Source organism: Taudactylus pleione, unplaced genomic scaffold (genome assembly GCF_031769625.1).
Source record: "Taudactylus pleione unplaced genomic scaffold, aTauple2 ptg000073l, whole genome shotgun sequence".
In the NCBI taxonomy this organism is placed as follows: Eukaryota; Metazoa; Chordata; class Amphibia; order Anura; family Myobatrachidae; genus Taudactylus; species Taudactylus pleione.
This window is the reverse complement of record NW_028284475.1, coordinates 7695001-7719495: the sequence shown is the minus strand read 5'-3', so window position 1 is coordinate 7719495 and position 24495 is coordinate 7695001. Positions and strand designations below refer to the sequence as shown.

Sequence of the window (24495 nt, the reverse complement as noted above, 5' to 3'; positions counted from 1 at the left end):
GGCAATCTTTATCGCATAGAGGTGTAACATGCGTCAATCAGCATCAACTAGAAAGCCGCATCTGGGGCCTGATTCAGAGCCGTTCGCTATTTGCGGTCGTTCGTTCAAAAACAAGGGGTGGCTATTCAAATGATCCGTTCGCAAATTGCAGTCTGTTCACACCTCTAAGTCTGAACGAGCGAGCAAAACATACGCTCGTTTATTTGTTAAAAACGCCCCCTGGCCGCTCGCACCATACGTCATGTCCGCTATTTATTAGATTAATCGAGTACATCGACCAGCGTATGAACTGCTCGCTATTCTTGTGGTTGGTTTTTGCTACCACAATTTTGCAAACAGTTCTGGCTATAAAAAAACCCAGTGACGTGGTCAATGACGCTGCTGTTTTAAATATGCACACCCATAAAACGCCCGTTTTGACCTTTAAGCACGCCTGCGTTCTGATTTCCACTCCCCGTTTTCAAGCACCTTCCCCTGTTACCACCCACATACGCCTCATCCTGTCACTCAAATTATCAGGCATTCGCTATTTTGCGAGCACATGAATTTCGGCCGCACTGACTGGTTCGCGCATGCGTATAACGATCCGTACGCATGCGCAGATGTGCGAACATCGCTCGGAACGAGCGTACTGCCGCTAGCGAGTGGCTCTGAATGAGGGCCCTGGTCTTTACCGAGCGCAGAATATACGCAGCGTTTCAAAGAAACTGGTAACCCAAAATAAGATGCATTTTAAAGGGGTGCGCTTAATTCCCATATGCACGCCTTTGCTGTACCTGTAAAAGTGAACCAGGATCTGCCATGCGAGTGCTAGATACGTGCTGCTCCTTCTGTGTCCATATGACAAATCTTACATGATGTCAGAGCCGGTGCTGCGCTACTACCCGGTGAAATTCAGCTCTAAATGATCCGGTTATGGAGCCTGAGCCCCGATAGTGAACGCTCTATTTTGATGGAGTTAGCCAATGTAGCCTATTAACTGCTTAATCGCAAAATTTATCAGAGAGGGATCCTCCGTTTCACTCTCCACTAATGGCCACTTGTGCGTGCGCGTTACCTCTGCCGGGTCCGGAACACTGTAGTAAAGTTAGGGATTCTGAGCTGCACACAATGCCGATATTCGCGCAAATGGTCAAGGTTTTTCCATTTACCTAAGTAGCTAAAGAGTCGCACAGCACATGAGCTCCACGGTCTGTATGCACACAGAGGCACAGGTGCGATTAAGACGCAAAGGGGTATGAAGCGTCAAGCGTCAAAGTGGTATCAGCGCACGTTGTGTGCGCTGATACCACTTATCCCCAATGTATGATCAGGTGGTTGGTGGTAAATGACAGGGGCAATGTATGAACGGTTAGTTCGCCTGATCGTTCCGCCCGCTGCAGCTGTCGCTATCGACAGCTACAGCCTGGCGACGCCCGATCCGCACAGCAGGGACAGCGCTGTCCCTGCTGCGTGGGCTGCCGGCTCCAGGGCTGCACGCAGGGATCTCGCGATACTTGCGAGATCCTGCGCAGACTCAGTGGATCCGGCCAGTACATAGACACAGCGCATCAGCACTAGGGATCACCGGAGAGGGGGAGTTAACGCTCCCCCGCTCTGGCCGATTACATTTTCATACATCTCATCGATAGTGCTTCCTGCTTCGCCTTGGTAAAGAGATGAAGCAGGGAGCGTTATTGCGGCTCGTTACAGCTACCCCAAGGTCTAGGAAATGTATAGGAAAATTATTGGGCGCTCCGGGCCGATGGCTATTCTGACGTACGAAGATGTACCGTCCAATGGGCGTGCTATGAGAGGGTCGCAGGCGTGTCGCTGAAGAAGTTGCGAACTAGGAGCCCGATTCAGAGAGGGTTGGTAATGCAGCCGCGGTCGCAATAGGAATATGTAAATGCTAATCTCAGCCATCGACATATGCGGCAGCTTTGGGTCTACTCTAGCTACTCTCCTCTAATCCAACTAAACGCGGGCCATTGGATAGAGGACCCCTGTGACACTCCCCTATCACACCCATGACACGGCTCCTTTTTGCGGTCCCCCCCCAGTTTCCACAATGATGCACCTAGGGATAGCAAACCCCTTCTCAAGTGTTAGCCATTCCGTACACAATCGCGAATGGCATCGCTTACATTGCTCCGCATGTACGCAGTAAGGGTTCTCTACACTTTTGCAGATGCGCAGTAGCAAAACATCGATCGACTGCGTAAATATCGGCACTGCGTTTGTCTCTAAATCAGGCCCTCAGGACACTTAATCGCTTTCATTGGAACCCATATTCTGACAGAGAATCTGCCCCTAGCATGGGGCAAGTGCTAGTTTTGATGGTGCATCCGATGGCTGCGTCCCGTCCCTTGCACAGTCAGACGCTTGTACACCAGGGGAAGGGCTGGAACAGCATAAGGTCACAGACGCAACTACGGCAAAAGAAAGTAAATTGTAGCAGCAGCGGGCGACTCAGAATCAGACTTTTAGCTGTTTACTGGAAGAGCGGTCCTGGCAAGATCACATCAATACATTCCAGCGAACGTACTGGTGGCGAGATCACAATCAGCGGCAAGACAGAGCTTATCTAATGTGTTCTCCGCTCACCACAAATTAGACAATGAAAGCAAACATCTGACTTGTTACTATCAACTCCATTATGATGGTTTTAGATCACAGTTGGCTGAGAACAGTTTTTATAAATGCCCCTTATTATACCCACACTTTCCTGCTCTCCTGGAAGTGATGTGAGCAGGATGGGGAGTGTAGTGACAAGAATTGCGAGTTCACAGGGAGGGGACGGGGCCAACATGACGCAAGTCAAAGAGAATGACACAAAGTGCCCAACCCCTACCACTCAGCGGCCAGCTGCAACTTCTCTCAGGAGTTCTCCCAGAGAGGAGTTACATAGAGTTGGCAAATATTATTACACCTATGCATAACTCTTTATTATGTGAAATAAAACCTGTCATGTTTGAGATAATACATGTCTTTCACAATAGCTAGTGCACTTTGTAAACGCACAAACAGAAGGTTCCGCTTTTACATGATCTTTTTTCTTTTAGAGAGGATCAACCAACCCTGTGTGCAGTGACCATGTTGAAAAAGCGTCTTATCTCCGTATTGCGTTACATCCATAAACCATCCAGCACTCCATCTGTACACTACTGTGTACTGGTAGGACGTTCTTACCATGAGTACCATATTTATATGTAAATTTTTAAGTTTTTTTTTTTTTTTTTGGCTAGACACATTTTAATATGGATCCTGCTACAGTGTCAACCCATTTTTTTTTGTCTAGGATGTCTGTGAGGATGAATCAAAAATGTTTACAAAAACAGAAAAAATAGTTACAAAATAAGTTTCAAAAAGCAAAATGTTTACAAAATGGATCCTAAATTTATGCTACAATATGCTTTCTATGCATTAATACAGTATAAAGCAAAATAAAGTATTTTTTACCAAATAAGGGTTCTGATCAATGTTACATCATTATATACAAAGCTTTTTTTTCATGTAATTGGTGGCAGCGGTGGGATGTACTAACTTGTAACTTTATAATCCACAAGTAAAACATATACTGAAGCATCAGTAGCCTACCTTTGGATTTACAGCTGTTGTAGAACTGCAAATATCATGTATGTTGGGAGTTTTAATTTCACAACTTCTGATATGTCAAACTTCAAATGGAGCAGAGGTCTGCAACTACAGCAGCCAGTGCCAGGTGAGTGAAACAGTTAACCAAAATCTTACCACAAAAGGAAAGAAGACCATAGTAATATCGGTTGAGTCATAGTGGGCTTCACAATGTTAAGTAAAAAAGGGATAAATATGTAATTTATAACGAGGGTACATAAAACACATATTGCAATAGGGTCACCCCCTGCAAACACAAGGAGCATCTTCATCATCAGTTTAATTTAAAAGAGATTATGTGATAGCATACAGACTTCTGAAATGTGTGAAGATCATAATGTTCCTTAACTATTTATGAGTTCAACATTTATTTTATTTGACTCAGAAGACTAATAAAACCCCTAATATGATGACTGCAAAGGAATAGAGTGGGTGGGATTCCTTTCTGACACTGAAAGTGGCAAATTGATCAATTCCGTGGAACACTTACCCCTATAGTGTCCTCTGCTTTATTTGCTGCATCCAATCTCCTTTTTAATGCAAATGAAGAGAACATCTTTCTTCCATTTCCAGTTGATGACTCTTTGTTCTCTGTATGGTCTGGTCCTTTTATGCACAGTTTGTTAGACAAGTCTTTGTATTGAACCTTGAATATACATATATATATATATTTTTTTAATTCAATCATTTTTATTTATTTTTCCAGAAAAGAAGAAACAAACTTACAACATAAAATAAAACCTATACAATATAATAAACATTACATACGTGGTCTCATAGTTAAATACTAGCGTTCCCACTAGGCTGTTTTAGCGGGGCGTGGCGCCCTGCCCTCCTTCTGGAGGGCAAAAAGCACCCTGCCCTCCAGGAGGAGGGCAAAAAGCGCCCTGCCCTCCAGGAGGAGGGCAAAAAGCGCCCTGCCCTCACAGCCTGCGGGTGCCGTTCTCACCCGCGGGACGCAGTGTCCCGCGGGTGGAGAAACATTCGGTGTCCCGGTCACCGCCGGAGAATAGACACCGGGCACGCCCCCTGCAGCGCTTGGGGGCTGCCCGGCATGTCCGTAAGCGCCGGGCACGCCCCCAAGTATGACGAAAAGGGGACGCGTCTTATAGACACGCCCCCTTTTTCGGACGCACATAAGGTTGCCATCTCTAGCTCCGGCGCCCTGCCTGCCGCCGGAGCTAGAGTGAACACTAAAATACATCAGATTATTTGGACAGTGCAAAACATAATACAGTACATATTCAAACTAAAGGTGTACAGTCTAATATATAATGTATATCGTACAAAAAAATACAACATATAATAACAATAAGACTATAAGACATCGGGGCATGTAAACTGCTCCAGGGTATGAGCATACAACAGTATTCACTTTGATGTAGTACAGTACCATGATGGGATCATATAAAATACAGGTGTTAGGCAGTTTAAACATCTACATCCTCATTAGCTACCCGTGTCTGATTGGATCTCACATTACTCCATTTCCGCCCATATGGCGAATCTATCCATCTACACCAAACAAGGTGAAACTTCTCTTCAGCTTTTCTGGCTAGGTAAACAAACTTCTCATGCGCCATGGTCCATTCACCAATGCCACCCATGATCCTATCGTTAGACCACCAGGGGCCAGCCATGTTCTAGCTATGCAAACCTTAGCAAGCATACACAGATTTATCTAAGGTATCCTCTTCAATTGAAGCTAAAGTACACACCGTAGAGGTTAGCACAACTTGGGGAACTCCAGTAGACACCAGTATATGAATAACCTCCACCTAAAAGGAACTATCTACAGGACATGTCCATAGTAAGTGCCAAAAATTACCAGCAGGGGATCCACACTTAGGGCATCTAGAATCCAATCTACCTCCAAATTTAAATAGACGATCTGGTGTTAAGTATATTATATGCAGCAAGAACAATTGAATTTGTTGAAACCGAATGGGAATAGTGGACAGTCTCGGACTACCCAGAGCCCCTGTCCATTCGTCATCCGATAGTATTCCCAGGTCAACCTCCCATTTTTGCCAAATAGACAGCAAATCCGTAACATGGTGCGCTCTCATTATGGCTGCATACACAACAGACACTAAGTGCCGAGGACCAGCGGCTCGTAGTAACATTTTAACAGGGCAATCTCGGAGCTCTGGGGGGGCATCCACAAATTGTGCAGTCATAGTAGAAGGAGCTGCAAGTATCTATAGAAATATTGCTTTGGAATTTTAAATTCGTATTGCAGCTGATAAAATGTTTTAAATACCCCAGACGTATACAATTGTCCTAGGGCGTTCCCCCCCCCCACGTCCCCCAGACTCTATCAACCTGGAGCAAAGCAAGCTCTTCAAGTCCCTTAGTATTGAGTAAGGGGGTATCAGCATCCCTGGCCCTGAAAAATTTGCAAAACCTGCCTCCAAATCAGGACCGCTTGTCTAATTAATGGAGCTTTAACCCCCCTCAAACTACCATTGAGTAATATTTGAAGTGGGGTATGTCCTGTAGATTCTTGTTGCACCAGGAGAGCAGATAAAACTTCTGCGTCTGAATCCTGCAGCCAAGTCCACACATCTGTCAATTGTGATGTATAATAATAGAACTTAAAATGGGGTGACGCAAGTCCCGCGGAGTCTCATGACCTTATAACTGTATTCAATTGAATACGGGCTCTACGATTAACCCAAATCAGGGAAGACAGTAGGTCTACTATTCGTCTGACCACACTTTGAGGGACATAAATTGGGGAATGTTGCATCACGTATAGAAATTTGGGTTGTAGCATCATTTTAATAAGGTTTATTCGCCCAGTAAGTGTCAATGGTAGTTTCCCCCACGTTACCACCCGGGATCTTAAGTAATCTATTTGTGGTTTGATATTTAATGTCATATAGCTGTGAGGGCCATTAGTAATCCATACACCTAGGTATTTAAAGGAATCAACCCATTTCAAAGGGAGAGATACAAGTGGAGCAACAGGACAAGCTCCTCTAATAGGAAGTATACATGATTTCTCCTAATTTATCAACAAACCTGAATACTTCCCAAATGAATTAATAATTTCAAGGGCTTTAGGCATGGAAATATTATAATTGGAGAAAAAAAGGACGATATCATCAGCATATAATGCTATTTTATCAGTTTTAGGTCCCATGTGAAATCCCTGAACCCCAGGATTGACCATAAGCATACAAGCTAAAGGCTCAATGGCCATGGCAAACAGAATGGGTGACAAGGGGCAGCCCTGCCTTGTACCTCTTGAGAGGGGGAATGAGGATAAAACAAACCCATTAACCGATACCCGAGCCACAGGTGCTGAGTATAATAACTTAACCCACTTAGTAAAACCAGAGCCTATGCCGAAACTACTCATTGTCTCCTGCAGAAGCGACCACTCCACAGAATCGAAGGCCTTAGCGGTGTCCAGTGACACAATTATTTTAGAAGAGGGGTTCTCGTGTGAGACCTGTAAATGTGTGAAGAGGCAACGGAGATTTATTGATGTCGATTTACCTGGCATAAATCCAGTCTGATCCTGGTGAATCAGCTGGGTAATCACCTGGCTCAGTCTAATGGCCAGAACTCTAGCCAAGATTTTGATATCCGTGGGCAGAAGAGATATGGGTCTGTACGAGTCTGTCTGCCTAGGATCTTTTCCCGGCTTTGTCAACACCATTATCAGAGCCTCCGACATGGAATGAGGAAGAGAATCGCTCTCATATAACTGACTGAATAGCTCGAGCAGGCGGGGCACATAAAACTGATTGTGTTTTTTATATAATTCCAGGAGGGATTCAATCCAACCCAGGGGCCTTACCGTTTGGAAAGGATCTTATAGCTATATCAATTTCTTCCACAGTTAATGGGGAATCTGAAAAAATATTTTGCCTCAGACGCCAACTGAGGAAGTGCCACCGCCACAAGATATCGGCGTATTTCCTCAATATCATATGTCAGACAAGAACTATACAATCGCTGGTAGTATCGGACAAACTCTTGTGCAATATCAGGAGTTTGATCATAGGTTAGAGCCCCCGGACCCATAATCTCCACTATAGTTGTCGAAGGACGTTCCAATCTCGCCAAATTGGCCAAGTAACTACCAGGTCTATCACCTGTTGCATATCTAGAATGGGAGTTAAATAAAAGTTTATATTGAGCCTTATCTTTCAAGCAATCAGTCCATGCCCTCTGTGCCAACAACCATGCATTCTTGGATGAATCCACCCCATCAGCCAGGTAAGTACAGTGGCAGAAAAATTTCAATCATACCCACCGAAATAGAAAACAACAAACAATAAAAATATAATTATTGCAGCATAGCAGAAAAAGTTAACCCCTCTACTAACTCAAATATCAATATAGTAAATAGCAGATAGCTGTTGGCATCACATTCAACACTAAAATACACATTATACATAATATGATCATTATGAAAATGTAAACATATAATATTCTCGTGCAAACTGAATCAGAGAAGCGATCACTGTCGTCAGTCACTTACCAGCGGCCTCCTGGCCGGTGCACAACGGTCCAACCACAAAGCAGCCTCTCGTGGGGTGAAAAAGAATTTAGTTTCACCATCTGCAGCAACACCCAATTTTGCAGGCAACAACATAGCATAAGGAAAACTAAGGTCCCGCAAACGCCTCTTTACGGAAAGAAATTGCGCTCTCTTTCTTTCTGAACTTCCAACAGAAAAATCAGGAAACACCCAGATCCTAGAGCCATCGCGTTCCAGCGGACCTTTAGTGCGAGCCAGCCTGAATACCGCATCCCGATCCTGATAATGAAGGGATTTGGCAATGAAAGTACGGGGAGGTGCTCCAGGGGGCAGCGCTCTAGTCGTCACACGGTGGGTTCGTTCTACGGCAAAATGGGAAGTGAGAGCTTCTTTACCAAATGTTTCCAATAACCATTTCTCAAGGAACTCCTCAGGTCACGACCCTTCCTCCTTCTCCGGAAGCCCCACAAATCTGATGTTATTGCGTCTAAGGCGCCCTTCCATATCTCACATCTTTTTATTCGCCGTGTTCGTTTGAGATTGTAAGTTATCCACTTTCATCTTTAACGGAGATACCGCGTCCTTCAATGTGGAAGTACCTGTTTCCACCTCGCCCACTCGCTCACGGACACGTTGTAAATCATGATGGATAATAGATAGATCAGATTGCGCCTCACCGGTCTTATACGCCAGCCTTTTCTCACTAGCCGTGACCGCGTCCAGCGCACTTTGTAGAGTAGTTGCAGGGCTGTCCACCAACCGTGCAGGGGATGCTGGGGACGCGGGGGGAGACCCACCGCCCCGATCACCCGCGGGTGGGGGCTGTGGAGTAGAGGAGTGGGTGTATAGCTCCAGTTTTGCTGCGACTGCAGCATGAGGAGTTTTCCCCATGATAAGGCAGTGCAGGATACAGAAAGATACGTATAGCAATTATTCCAGAGCTGCAATACAGGAGAACAGCGTAATGCAGGCCAGGGAGTCAGGATGGGCCATAGCAGGCAAGATGGCAGCCGCTCCTTCACAGAGTATATACACCCCCCACAAGGGACACCACAAAGGCAAGCAGTGACCCAGACCACCAGGTAGACTGCGTGTGCAGAGGGAGAGCAGCGTGTGTCAGGGGGAGAACGGTGCCTCGTTCAGCCGCACCACGCTGAGTCAGGGAGCCGTCCGGCGTCCCACGTGGTATGCCGCGGCCTCAGGCCCTGCCGGAGGAGACGCTCCGTATCAGCACAGGAGACCTCAGAATGCCCCGGAATCCGTCTCAGCAGGAGCACCCAACACTCCGGCACACGGTAACTATGCACTGGCCCCGGGGTGTGCGAATCAGCATGTGATGGAGGATGCTGACACTGGAGCGCTCACTCCCGCATGTGCTACTCCATTAACGTCTCGGCCACGCCCCCTACCTTGAATATAGTTATACATATTAATTAGGTCACCTCTAAGGCACAAGGTTTGCAAAGTAAACAAACCTAGTTTTTCTAACCACTCTTTATAATTGCATTCATTTAATAATAAGGACACCTGCTATGAGCCCTCCACAGTTTTCATGTGTTTTTCTTACAGCGAGGTGCCCAAAAACTGTACCAGCTATTCAAGATGTGTTCTGACTATACAATGATAAAACTATGTTAGCCCAGTAGTCGAGACAACAGATATATTGGGCCCCAGTACACTCAAGTTCCCCCCTGCCCCTTATTTTCTTCCTGGTACAGAGTTGAAATAAGCAGGGTTTGTGTCTATGTCTCTCCACCTTCAGGCCACCTGTGACTTCCAGCCATTGCCCCCTGTGTCTCTCCAATCCCATGCCTCATGTGTCTCTCCAGCCTGCTGTGTCTCTTCAGCCTCATCCCTCCTGTTTCTCCAGCCATTGCCCCTGTGTTTCCAGTCTCATGCCCCCTGTCTCTCTCTAACCATTCTGGGGCTGATTCTGAGATGCACGTAGATGCGTCTTTTGCCACAGCTGCGTCTTATGTTAATACTGCTTGCAATTAATCTAACTGAGACCCCCACTTGCAGCGTCTTGTGAAGGTGCATTTCCGCCCCGGTGCATCTTTGGACGCACCATCGAAACTTGCACCAGCTCTATGACAGGTGCAGTTTTTCTGTCTGTGGCCTCCTGTGTGAGCAGTTGCGCGTCTTCAGCACTGCGTGCAACTCAGAATCAGCCTCTCTGTCTCTAAAGCCATTGCCCCTGTGTCTCCAGCTCATCCCACTCTGGGTCTCTCCATCCTCATCTCAACGGTTTGCTCTGGCCCCAATTACCCTAGTTCGCTCTGCTCCCTTCTTAGTGGTTGCTCCGCTGCATGTGCCTCATATTCCCTTCAGTGGTGCGACACCAGGACATCATGCAAACAGCACCGAAAACCCCCACAACAGGATCAGTATATCAGTGAGCCGTTTGCTATGTGCCCTAAGAATCCCCCGGTGAATAGTTGTTTCAGTTTTCCCTGGATACCCTGCGTAAACCCCCAAAACTCAAAAGACGAGATCTTCTGCCACTGACAGCCATCCGTTGTTCCCTTAGAACTAGGAACGTTCACCGGTACTTAGGCTGCCGCCTAGACTTAAGCTCGAAGTAGTAGGGGTTTACGCAGGCCACCCAGGAGTACCAAAATAGAAGATGACACCAACGAGAGCCGGAAGCTGAGATGCGGCTAGTGCAGCACTGGAGGTATAGATGCGGCTAATGAAGCACTAGTGGTATAGATGCAACTAATGTAGCACTGGTGGTATAGATGCGGTTAATGCTGCACTGGTGGTACAGGTGCGGCAATTGCCGCTGGTGAGATAATGAGGCTGGTACAGTCTGTTGAATTTATGCAGCAAGTAGCTGGTAGACTTGATGTGGCTGGTATTGCCGGTTGAATTGATGCAGCAAGGAGCTGGTAGAATTGATGTGATTGAATGCCGAGGAGCAGCTTGATTAGCCGTGGTGCCACTACGAGAGCCGGAGGATACGATGCGGCTTGATGACTGAGGTGCAGCTTGGTTAGCCGTGGTGCAGCTACCAGAGCCGGAGGATATGATGCGGCCTGATGACTGAGGTGCGGCTTAATTAGCCGTGGTGCAGCTACAAGAGCCAAAGAAAATGGTGCGGCCTGATGACCGAGGTATGGCTTGGTTTGCCGTGGTGCGGCTAAGAGAACCAGAGCATATGGTGCAGCCTAAAGACCGAGGTGCGGCTTAGTTAGCCATAGTGCGGCTACGAGAGCCGGAGGATATGGTGCGGCATATGGACTGAGGTGCGGCTTGGTTAGCCGTGGTGCGGCTATGAGAGTCAGAGGATATGGTGCGGCCTGATGACGGAGGTACGGTTTAGAGAGATGAAGGAACAGAGGGCCTGATTCAGAGCCGGACGCTCTGACAGAGCGCTCGCTCTGAATCAGGGTGTTTTTATTTAATTTAAGGAGCGGCCTCCTGGCCGCTCGCATAGCTGTGGGTGACCACCCACAGCTATTGCGAGCGGCCGGGATGATGGTCGCGATTTGCGACAAGACCCTTGTGGTAGGGTCTCGTGGCCGCAATCCTCAGAGAGCTTCCGGCTCTAATAGAGCCGGAAGCTCTCCCACTGACATCACTAGTGATGTCAGTGGGGCCGCCCCCAAACGGCAGGCGTTCCTTCGGGAACGCCTCCGTTTGGCCGGCCACGCCCCCGGCCCGCCTACCGAAGGGGGCGAGCTGTCACTCACCCCCTTTGGTGCGAGACCCGGAGCGACGGAGCGCCCGTCGCTATCCGGGTCTCGCGCATGGGCACGACGGAGCCGGCTCAGTCGTGCGCATGCCCAGTGAGCCACCATCGACCCGGTTGCGAGCGCTCGCGACCGGGTCTGAATCAGGCCCAGAGTCCAGAAACAAAAACCGGAAGGGCACATACAGAGACGCTATAGCCGGCAAGGCCGTGAAGATGCCGCCGGATATTTAACAGGTGAAGAACCAATCAAAGTAACGGAAGATCATTCAGTGTTCCAGTAACACGTGATGTCTGACAGATGGTGCAGTACTCGTACGGCAGGCGGAAGTAAGTGCTGGAAGGTAGCCAGTCATGCTGGTGACTTGTAACAATAGTGTAGTTGCACAGGCAGCGATCAGAGCCTGCTCCCTGAGTGGTAGGGCCCCCCCAAATCTCGGGGCCCAATACAAGTGCCCTCCTTATACTCCAGTCACCGTGCCTGTAGCCAAGTTTGAATACATTCTGTTTATAGTTACCCATTGAATTATATCCTTCAACCAGTTCTTCATGTATTTTCCCCCAATCCTTATGGAAACTTCATCAGGATAGTGAAGAGAAAGGTGACTGCAAAAGCTACAAGGACTGGTATCTTCCCTCAGTGATGTTACTGGTATCTGGTCAATTGCTGGAGGTAAAAATAACATAACATGTGCGATATACTAACAAGGGGCAATCTGATTCAGAGCCGGATGCTCTGAACGAGCGCCCGCTCTGAATCAGGGCGTTTTTTTCTTGTTTTTTTTGTGGCCTCTTGGCCACTCGCATAGCTGTGGGTTACCACCCACAGCTTATGCGAGCGGCCATGATGATGGTCGCGATGGTCAAGACCATCGGGCTTGCAACGAGACCCTTGCGGTAGGGTCTCGTTGCCGCAAGCCCAGAGTGCTAACAGAGCCGAAAGCACTCCCACTGACATCGCTTGTGATGTCAACGGGGCCGGCCTCAGACGGTAGGCGTTCCCATGGGAGCGCCTCCGTCTGGGCAGCCACGCCCCCAGCCAGCCCACCAAAGGGGGCGTGCTGTCACTCAAAATCGACAGCACGCCCCCTTCGGTACGAGACCCGGAGCGACGGCTTGCCCGTCGCTATTCGGGTCTCGCGCATGCGCACGACGGAGCCGGCTCCGTCGTGCACATGCGCACTGGGCCACCATCGACCCACTTGCGAGCGCTTAGCGCTCGCGAGCGGGTCTGAATCAGGCCCAATGTGCAGCAACCCATTGCAACCACTCAGCGATTTGTTTTAATGGATCTAGTGCAAGTGGAAAGAGAAAACAGAGGGTCTCATTCAGACCCGCACGCGAGCGCAGGACGCTTGCAAGCGGGTCGATGGTACCCAAATGCGCATGCGCACGATGGAGGGAGCTCCGTCGTGCGCATGCGCGAGACCCGGCGAGCGACGGGGTAGCCGTCGCTCGGGGTCTCGCACCAAAGGGGGCGTGCTGTCGATGATGAGAGACAGCACGCCCCCTTTGGTGGGCGTGCCGGGGGCGTGGCTGCCTACCGTCTGGGTCCGGCCCCACTGACATTACTAGTGATGTCAGTGGGAGTGATTTTGGCTCTGATAGAGCCAAAATCACTCCAGGGCTTGCGGCAGCGAGACCCTACCGCAGGGTCCTGTCGCAAGCCCGATGGTCGCGATGGTCTTGACCATCGCGACCATCATCATGGACGCTCGCATAAGCTGTGGGTGGTAACCCACAGCTATGCGAGCGTCCAAGAGGCCGCTCCAAGTTTAGGTAGGAGGGCCCTGATTCAGAGCGAGCGCTCTGGTCAGAGCGTCCGGCTCTGAATCAGGCCCAGAGGTCCGTTTGGATTACAGCGTTTTTACACTACAGTAGTTCATTTACATTTGTGCATATTCTCCACCATTTAGAGCATTACTCAGCCATGCGTCATCCTGTGGTAGGTGGATGACAGTTTCATGTCTCCACCAAATAATAAACTTTGCAACAAAACAGATGCTGTGCTTCGCCATGGAAACCACATTGTGTACCCAACAACGGGATACCGCAGAATAGCTGAAATTAGATACAAGCAGCAGCTCACAGCTATGTGTCCAATAGATGTAACGTTATCAATCACTCACCGATAGGTATCGCGTCACCTTCCCATTGCGGCCCGTCAGTGTAAAAGGGAATCTTGCAGTGTATGAAATCCTGTACATTTTACAAAAACAAATAATCAAAAATGAGCAGTCAGAGGACACATTTACAGTATAACTCCATGGGCAAATGACAAACCGAAAATAATCCACATCATGCCATTCCCCCCACTCTGGATTATGATCCATGTTGTCACCACGGTGAGAGAGATTATAAATCATGATGTAAAGATTAATAATAACTCTATGGTGAAGGGTTGCACTGAACAGCAGGTTCTCAATGCATCCCTTCAGGGCAGACTTCTTATCAGATGATCCCAGTGTTTCTCCAACTCTGGGCCAAAGCAGGCGCTGTCGCGAATTCGTACGCAACAGCTGCGTGAAAATATTCAAATGTTGCAAGCTGCCGGAATTTGTATTGAGACGCCCGCCAGCGGCTTCGCCAATCCGAGAGATTGCGTACAAGGACGCAGCATCGGACACAGACCGGTCAGAGTAACCTTATAGTTACACAGAATGGAAACCGGAACGGAGACGCCGCAGCCGTAGTAACAGTGTATGGGATCGCCATCGCAGGCTGCGACCACCCCCCCCGGATAAGTTTCCATGTGCCTGTATTTGAATCCACACTCCCGTTACCTCCGACAAACGCTCCCTGTCAATCACACTGCAACCGCCGACGCTAATGACATATGCGCAGAAGACCGCCGATAATTGCTCAACTACTTAAACCTAGGCATTGCGTCCATCGCTGAATGGTTCCCTCTGTCATCATGGAACCCTAACAGTGCATGTTTTCAAGGTATCCCAAGGAATAATTAGTACTACCTGTAGATCTGTTAAATCAGTTAAAACACCTGTGCTCCAGCTAGGTTATCTGGAAAATATGCACCGTCAGGGCAATATGGACCGGGTGTGAGAAAGACTGGGTTTCTGTTCCAGTGCGCACACTTTAGAGCACAGGTTCTCATACTCGGTCCTCAGGACCCCAAACGGTGCATGTTTTCCAGGCTTCCTCACCGAATGACAAGTGAGATAATTATCTCCACCTGTGGATCTTATAAAAATGTGCCAGTGAGCAATGACCTGTGCACCTGCTGGGTGACCTGGAAAACATGAACCGTTTGGGGCCCTGAGGACGGAGTTTGAGAACCCCTGTTTTAGAGGAATCAGTGATTTTCATGATAACTTTTTTCATGGGTTTTACAGATGTTCATTATTAAAAGAGATACTTGGTGACTGGTCCGTGGATGGAACAGGCCTGTCACATTTTTGTTAGATAGTGGGGTGTAGTATAAGCAGGTTATAGTTATTTCCAGGGGGATGGGTATCATCCCGACAGGGTTAGGATAGTGACACTTGTCGGTCGGGATCCTAACCCTACCCCTCTCCCTAACCCTCCCTTCCCGCACCCTAAACCTAACCCTCCACCCTTAGTGCCTAACCCTAAAACTCCTCCTAGTGCCTAACCTTTACCCCTAACCCTCCCCCTAACCCCGCTAATTACATTCGAGATGCCGGCAGGCGGGATGTCGGCGCTGGGATTCTGCCAAGTGTCAGTACCCTTTTTGTTGGACGGGCAAATTTAAATTCCCGCCCAGTTGTGATGTCAGCTCAGACACATGGCGCGGCAGAGTGGGGTGTATAGCTTACCAATCGCCGCTTGGTCTGCGGATCACTGGGTCGGAGGACAAGTTGCCCAGGTGTGTACCCAGCCTTACTCAGCTCCCAGCAATGTACCAAACTTGTGCAGACTCCGTGTGTCCCGATGGTCAGTCTTTACATGTAGCTGGCACCTCTCGCAAAATGTTGGGGCAGGGGTGAGTCACCCCCTCCCAGTTCCGGTGTCTATGGGCTCTAGTGTTACCACTATCCTGGTATGTGTACTTTGTAATCTATAATCACCTTTACTCACCCATGGCTAAGCCAATTTTACAGCAGGCCACACTCTTAGTAGGAACGTCTGCATATTTATTATCAAGCATGTTAGGTACACGTGATTATTCTAGCAAGATAAGTAAAACAAAAAAAGCATAAATTCAGACATATATAGCATAAAAACTGAACCATTGAAATGCACAAACAACTTACATTTGTTGGTAATGTTGGCCCACGGCAACCATGCTGGACAGTAACCTTATGCGTTCCCTTCTAGTACACTAGTGGTGGTGTTGGGGGCATACGAAGGTGTATATGTCTGCTGACATTGGTGCCCAGGTAGTTGCGTAAGCAGGATGTCTAGGAGCTGGCCAAAGGAGGTCTCTCTTACTGCACTGATCAGCCCAGTGACAGCAGTTGTCATCGTCAACGTTCTTGTATCTATTCTGTCCAATGAATTGCCTATTCTCCTTCTTATGTATTGGGGTTTTTGTCATATACCCGACGCTCTTCCTCATATGGTTCTATATGTTGAGTATCTGCTTTTTGTCCATGCAGAAATGATGCGTCAAAGTTTCTGAAATCCTTCAGGGTGCCATAAAGATTCTGTAAGGGTGGGTCTTGTGGTGGAGGGAATGGCGGAGAAGGTGTCAGTTTCTGGATGTCTCTGTTCCTCAGGTGCCAGAACCGGCTCTTCTACAAAATGTAGGAGGACTTCTCCATCATGGAGTTCTGGGGACTTCTGCAGCTCAGGAGTCTGTGTGGCAGGAAAATGGAGGTGTGAGGGTCCTGTGAGATAGACATTTGGGTAAATATCAGTAATGGAGAAGATGGCTCACCATATGCATATCTATAACAGGGGTGCAGGGTGTGCAGTGCACACAGGGCCCGGGGGTCCATGTCGGCCCACATCTTACACCCTGCACCCATACATTTTACTTACCTCTCCGGCGGCCGCCATTTTCCTGAAGATTTGCACATGCACAGTAAACAAATCACCAGAAACATGGTACAGGCGGAATGCCCCTAGCTGTCATCCATACTTGTCTACTGTACCAAGAGCCTACCAAAATTTCCCCGGTAAAGCAGAAAACCTCTATCGCATACTACCGGCGGTTTGGAGGGCAAAATCAACGATGATATACGGCAATTACATTGCAGCCATCAAACCTGCAGTTTGATAAATTCTCCCAAGTAACCTCAAAAATTATTTCTTGATTGATTGTGAAATACTAGACACAGCTTTGTGTTACCTGTCTACAGTGACATCACTGGGGTCAGCGACACTCAAAAAGAGTGTGTGGCATCGCTAATAAGAGGGCATTGTCTCGGCATCCCCCCCTTCCCCGTTTCATCACTCTGGGGGCTTGCCCAGCACTCCCGAAGATGACGGACTGCCCCAGAGATTCTCTCCGCACTGCCAGCTTCTCCTCAGTGACTGTGAGCCAGCACTGCACAATAACATTACAGCTCAGCGCCAGGCTCCCGATCACTGAGGAGGATCCGGCATTTTGGTGTCACCCCTCGGAGCTCCCCACTAGTCACGTTACTGTCTGTCTACAGTATGTACAGTATGCTAACTCATGGTCTGCTCGCTTCCCTTCCCGAATAGGACCATAACCTCACATTACATCTTACACAATCCTCATGATGTCACATAAATCTCTCTTGATTAGACCATGAATCATATCTATTGCCTTGTTGTGAGAGGAGCATCACAATTATCTGAGACTAATGGTGGCCATACACGGTGCGATTAGAAACCTCACAATGTGTTGTACGATTGCCCTTGCGATTCCTCCTTTGAAAGTCTCCATACGATGTGATCAAATGGTGTACGATTGATCGTTACGATCATACATACATCATAATACATCCTACACACTAGATCGCAATCTTACGTTTTATCGGTAATATTTACGATCCAACTACACGACGGCGGAGACGCGCATCGACATAGCAACCATACCAAAACAACACACGATGTGCATGATTGATCGTTACGATCGATTGAAATCGTGCAAAAAATCGCACCGTGTATGGGCCGCTTAACAGCAGATCTCTGGGAAGAAGATAAGGAAAAATGGGGGAAGAGGAATCAAACAACGGCAACCACACTGAATAGTGGCCCATACATGCTGGTTTACAAGCCCAATCACAGAAACCAGATAGCAAGAATATTTTTATATATCCGTCCCGTAATATTTTCAGCAAATTAAGCAAATACAAAAGGAGACAATTGTATAAATATACCATACCCTTCAATAAGTAGACTGAACAAACAATAGCACATAAGACTGGCTACTTACACTGTTTCTATATAGACGCAGAGGACCTTTACCATGCTTACCGACTTTCTGGGGCTCCCTGCCAATAGATCTCAAGAGGGTGAGGTCCACAGTGCCAGTGTGAGGGGCGCGATCCTGCCGCAATTTGTGCCATCACGGCCCAGCCCTCCCGCTGCAAAATGCTGCCATTTGCGGCATCAATCAGCAGAGGGCGGGGCTTAACGAAGCTTCACTTGGGGCATCCGTGAGGGTGGGTAGCCCTCCATTGTCCCCAGGTGAACTCCCTGAAATTGGGTAATCTCACAGACAGTGTGGGAGTGTAGGAGAGTATGGCCTTTAACGCAGCAATACTCAACCCATAAAACAGAAAGAGCTAAATATTACCCTGACATTTTATGTACAGTACGTTGCATTTATATATGCAGACACAAGACAAAATATTTATTGTTCACAAGAGTGACTTTACCATTAGACTTCATTGTAGGTGTGCGGCTGGTTGTAGATTCTTTTACAGGGTGTTTCAGTCAGATCCCCTGAAGCAAAATCAGGTTATACAGAAACTGTGTAGTCATGGATTCTAGATGCCACTGATCAGTTAAGCAGGTAGTATACAGCGAATGAGGAAGAAAGATAGTTTTTTGTGGATTGCTCAACCAGCCGCAGACAGATATGAAACACAGCAGACTTCAGGCGAAGTGACGGAAGTAACTATCGGCCCCACCACATCTGTCTATGTGACTGGAAGCAGGAACCCTTCTGTATAACAACTAGGCTTTCAATGGCCTCCATATAGCCAACATTACTGTATAGACACTAGCTTGGAGTATCTACAAGATCATTGAGTCGATTAGCGGCGATTAAGAGTTACATGCAAGCCAGCCGCAGTTACAATACACCGGCACTGAGTGCATGTAGCTTACTGCGGATATGCGCCAAGCTGTACGCATTAGTACGCTGCGTGTATATGCTAATCAATGCGTACGCACGACAACCGCAGCACAAGAAGCAGACGCCCAGCACTACACAACGCCGCCCGCTTCCCTTCACTCAAAGCCTGAGTAGTCCGCAAGACAGCGGAAACATCGGTAACATCAAAAACCATCGGAACCAGACGCACAACAGAGGATGACCTGATGTCGTGCAGGATTTTGGCCACTTCCTGCGTGCATCGAGTCGTCTGGCTGTGTATGCTGCCGCAGTGCCTTAATTATGCACGCCCCTATAACGGTGTCCCAACGCACAGGCACGCCTGCTTTCTCCCAAGTGTTTGTATAGAAGCGGTAAAGTACGGATAATACAGTTTTCAGGGCCTGATTCACTATGGATCGCAACTGCGATAGTGATTACGCACGCAGATGAACTGCAATAGTATGCTAATTCACTGCGATCGCTATGCCGTCACAGCACTACATAAGGACGCCCACCTTACCTTACACACATCCGTAAATCTTAGCAAGACTGCAAAACCATCGGTAACATGGAGTACCATCCATCGCAGCCTCACGCACACTTGCACAAGCTCTGACCTTACTCAGGAATTGCCAACTTCCGCTCACGCCATCAGTCCTCAGGCTGCGTAGGGCATCACAGTGGATAATTTATGCACGCCTCTGCAATGGCGTTCAAACGCACTGGCACGCCTGCCTGCCTTTCCCCAACCAACCCCCTATCACCACCCACAAACGGCACTTCCCGTCAATCACTCTGAGATGGGTCTGTGTAGTGACTCCCATCGCAGTCCCGATTGCAATGGCTAGTTCGCACACTGCGATGCATACGCATAACGCAACAATCGGCCAATTGCGTGCGTATTAACAACTAATGGATTTTATTTATTTGGAAAGAGAAATCTCTTGTGCAATATGGAAGCCGGGTGTAAAACTGGCAGTAATGTGATAGCGTAATTTATCACTTTGTACTCTGGTCTGGGACGGCTTCTTATCGGAGCCACTGTCTCAGCAAGACAAACCTGCTAAACTGCAAACTAAAATAATTGTTCTTATTACTGCGCTATGCAATGATGAGAAATAATACTTGATGGGGGTACTGTGGGAGTACTGATAAATCAGCTCCATAAGCAACATAAACCAGACAGTCCTATTTTTCTCAGGCAGTCCTGATTTACAGAAGGCCGAAGGGGCCATACTAAAATTGGGCCAGGCTTAAACAGCCTGAACCGGCCAGGAGTGAGGCCTAACAGGTTTCGGTGTTGGAGCGGTATAAATGAGCAATTGACTAATTTTTGCTACTTATTCCTATTGTGTCTAATAGCAAAGTAAAACAAGTGTCCATGGGTACTATTCATATAGAATACTCTGCTGACATTCACTTCCTGCTCGATGCTGGAGCAATGCATCATGGGATCTGGGCTTCCGGGAATGAAAATATAGGCAGGGCCCCCACGCACCCCCCCCCCCCCCCCCACGTTTTTGCAACTCCAGCACTGCAGTGTCTCTCCAGGTCCAGCCAGCCCCCTCTGTCTCTTCGGCACCCCTTCTATCTTCCCAGCCAGCCCCCTCTGTCTCTCCGGCACCCCTTCTATCTTCCCAACCAGCCCCTTCTGTCTCTCCTGCACCCCTTCTATCTTCCCAGCCAGCCCCCTCTGTCTCTCCGGCACCCCTTCTATCTTCCCGGCCAGCACCCCTTCTGTGTCTCCAGCACTGCGCTGTCTCCTTAGCCCATCCAGTACCTTCTGTCTCTCCAGCCCTGCTTTGTCTCATCTCTAGCCCTAGCCAGTCCCCGAATCCCATTCAGACTTACTTTCATCTGTTGGGGTTGATACTCACCTGCTCCTACCGCTGGGTTAGCGCAGTGCAATAACGTTTTTTTGTGTCCGAGAGCTGGAGCACGTGACGTCACGTTGTGCGGTTGAAAGAGAGAGGATTCGCAGCATGGCGTGACGTCACATGCGCCGGCTCTCAAACAAAAAATACTTTATTACACTGTGCCAGCCGGCAGTAGGAACTGGTGGGCGGTAGATGCGGCCCCCCTCTTGCTTTTTATTGCACAGTTACTGTCGGAATGGGCAGGTAGTGGGAGCAGGTATGGACCCCCTTCTAACTTTAATACACGGCAGTAGAAGTGGATGGTCCCACTCACCCCCCCAATGTCTGAGTGTGCGGGCCTGGGAGACCAGTCCTGTCAGTCCCCCCCTGAAGGCGCCCCTACCATGGGATTACCCAGAATTCTGGTGTGTTCAGGCTATCCAAATACTACCAAGTTGGGTTTCATTCCGCAACATTAAACTATAGACATTTATAGTATTCATACAAAATGTAAAGCAGTTGTTTATCTCAGTACAGATTAATGCTGCCTTGTCTGGTCATGTGTGCTGCCTTTGCAATATTTAACTCATTTTAATGAGGTTTGTTTCTCACCTCTAATCAGCATTCGCTTCAGTTAGTGTTAGCATACAGTCATGTGCAGTGTGCGAGATTCAGGAGTCCCAAAACAAATCAAAATGTCACAGGAAGAAAAATATAAATAATGCCTTTAGTAATCTGGTTAATCCCTTGAACTGTGATGCATTTACCGACATCTCTGAGAAAGTGAAACATTAAACCATAGTGAGTATCACAAAATTACTGAGGCCTTAAAGCAGGGCTTGACAAATTTTTCCAAAATCTAGGAGCCAGGATGAAAGTGTAGGAGCCAGACCACCGCCCCCCCAAATAGTTACAGGAGTGAGGAGCGCAGCTCTGTGTTATACACACTATACTAGTCCACAAAATGGTGCAGTTGAATGGATACAGTAACATGGAGGCCCCCTCACTGCTCTGTACAGCTCCCCTGCTCCATCACCCACCCTCCAGTAATAAATGACCACATTTCATATAAAACAATGGTGCCAGAAAGTACAACAGAACCCCTCTCCCCTTGTGGTCACACCACTATCCCTCTGACGCCGCTCCACAATCCCTGGCCACACATAGCGCCTGATTCAGAGCCGGACGCTCTGACCAGAGCGCTCGCTCTGAATCAGGGCCCTCCTACATGAAAATGGAGCGGCCTCTTGGACGCTCGCATAGCTGTGGGTGGTCCCACAGCTATAGCGAGCGTCCATGATGATGGTCGCGATGGTCAAGACCATCGCGACCATCGGGCTTGCGACGGAGACCCCGCGTTAGGGTCTCGCTGCCGCAAGCCCTGGAGTGATTTTGTCTCTATCAGAGCCAAAATCACTCCCACTGACATCACTACTGATGTCAGTGGGGCCGGCCTCAGACGGTAGGCGTTCCCATGGGAACGCCTCCGTCTGGCAGCCACGCCCCCGGCACGCCCACCAAAGGGGGCGTGCTGTCAATCAACATCGACAGCACGCCCCCTTTGGTGCAAGACCCGGAGCGACGGCTATCCCGTCGCTAGCCGGGTCTCACGCATGCGCGCGACGGAGCTCCCTCCGTCGTGCACATGCGCAGTAGGGCACCATCGACCCGCTAGCGAGCGTCCAGCGCTCGCGAGCGGGTCTGAATGACCCCCATAGACCCTACTACCGAGGAGCTCTATGCAGCCAGAGATAGGAGACAGTAGACAGCCGGGACATACAGGAGGATCAGTGACGACTAAAGGTGCATACACACGGGGCGATCTGCACCACCAACGACATGAAAGATATCTTTCAGTGAGTCATCCTGCCACATCTCTGAACATGCAAAGTTGATGATATCGTCCAGATTGGCCTGCATGTACGGACGATCAGAGATATAGTTATCGTTCATGCGGGAACGCGCATCATTGGTTGTTCACTGAATAAAAATGAACGATATATCGTTGAACGATATCGTTATCATTCATATCGTAACGATATATCTGTCCGTGTGTACGCACCTTTAGACAGACAGCAGGGATCAGAGCAGGACAGGAAGAGTCAGCGCAGGATGGTACGGACAGGAGGAGTCAGCGCAGGATGGGAAGGACACAGGCGCAGCAGTCACCACAGGCGACACTCAGCACATGCACTCCTGTGCATGAAATGAACGTCGCAATACTATAGGCACGAATCTCCGAAGGGGCTGATGAGGATCTGCTTCCTCCCTCACTGCAAAATCTGGTAGCCAGGCAGCAAAATCTTGTAGCCATGGCGACCTGGCCCCTGGGATTTGTTAAGCCCTGCCTTAAAGACAATTCAGTTATTTTGAAAAAAGTCAATTGGGCGCGTTTGGGAAAGCGCGTTTCGAAAAGCGTCAGCGGCTGCCTTCCTGCTACCTTATGACAATGGAATACCCACCTGTCTATGCCGAAAATCCGTCCATCTTTATATGGAAGGCCACTGTTTTCATGTCTGCGGCCGCCATCATTGGTATCAGCACTTATGCCTATCCCATGCTGGGTGCAAAATACCCGTCGGAAACAGGCGTCCCATCTGCGTGACACACGTCAAAATTAAATATCCTTCCTCCCCCCCATATAAAATCGTTCTGACGCCCTCAGGACATCCCGCCATGTGTGATAGCACTAGCCGCAGCGCCCTTTTACGGCCCTGGCAAGAGCAATACAGGTAATCAGGCGGCGGGTAGTTAATTTGTATTTAAGCTTTGTATTATACTGTATAATGCTGATGTTTCTCTAGCACAAGGTGAGTTGTATGGTGCAGTGCACATAATGGTCATTGTCAATCACACAGCCAGTAACATGGCACACCACGGTCTTCATCTCCATGGCGCGAAGGAGAGGGGCCTTTGGCGTGTTTTCAGTAAAGCTAAGTAAAGACACATCCGTATGCTTATCTCTATTTCACAAAGTATAATTCTTTACAAAAGTAACTTTATTTTAGCAATACGGCGACATCTTCTCTGGCCTTGCCCAGGCAAAAACAGCGACAGACTGATGTTGCTAATAATGTTTCCTGGAGCTGTGTCAACTATATTTATAGACAATAATGAGAGTCATTTTAAATATAGGATACAATGGTAGCAGTACGCCCATGTTTACTGTAGATAGCAGGAGGGCAGCCATAGGGTGTTGATGTTTGGTTGAGATACAAAATGATACATTGTTCCTGGATCTTAGACATTCCAGGGCATAACATTCATTTCCCCAGTGACTTTCCAAAAGGACCAACCTTTGTGTTTAAAACAAAATGCTGTAGTCTTGTTACATGTAACTAGGTTATGTTGCTTTTAGTGAGAAAATAGGTTCTATCGCTAATAGGCTTTGTGATGTGTCCAATAACACGGAGAAGCCATTGCGCTTGAGAGCATGTGAGTTAATGTGAGTACCAGTTCAGAATAACTTTGGGGTTTCCGGGTGGAGCCACGTCCCAGTTCAGAATCACTTTGGGGTTTCCGGGTGGAGCCACGTCCCAGTTCAGAATCACTTTGGGGTTTCCGGGTGGAGCCACGTCCCAGTTCAGAATCACTTTGGGGTTTCCGGGTGGAG

At 48.3% G+C, this 24495-nt stretch overlaps 1 protein-coding gene across 1 annotated transcript in view; it reads right to left on the bottom strand.

The window, feature by feature from the left end:
* The window catches only part of LOC148532611 (uncharacterized), a 110502-nt gene that overhangs the window by 32455 nt on the left and 53552 nt on the right, over positions 1-24495 (bottom strand). The window contains exons 3-5 of the mRNA XM_088467662.1: positions 16043-16618; positions 13937-14006; positions 4106-4261 (exon numbers count right to left, since the gene is read on the bottom strand). Coding sequence (XP_088323788.1) covers positions 16398-16618 — 221 coding nt within the window. The 3' untranslated portion in view covers positions 4106-4261; positions 13937-14006; positions 16043-16397. The remainder of the gene's footprint in view (positions 1-4105; positions 4262-13936; positions 14007-16042; positions 16619-24495) is intronic.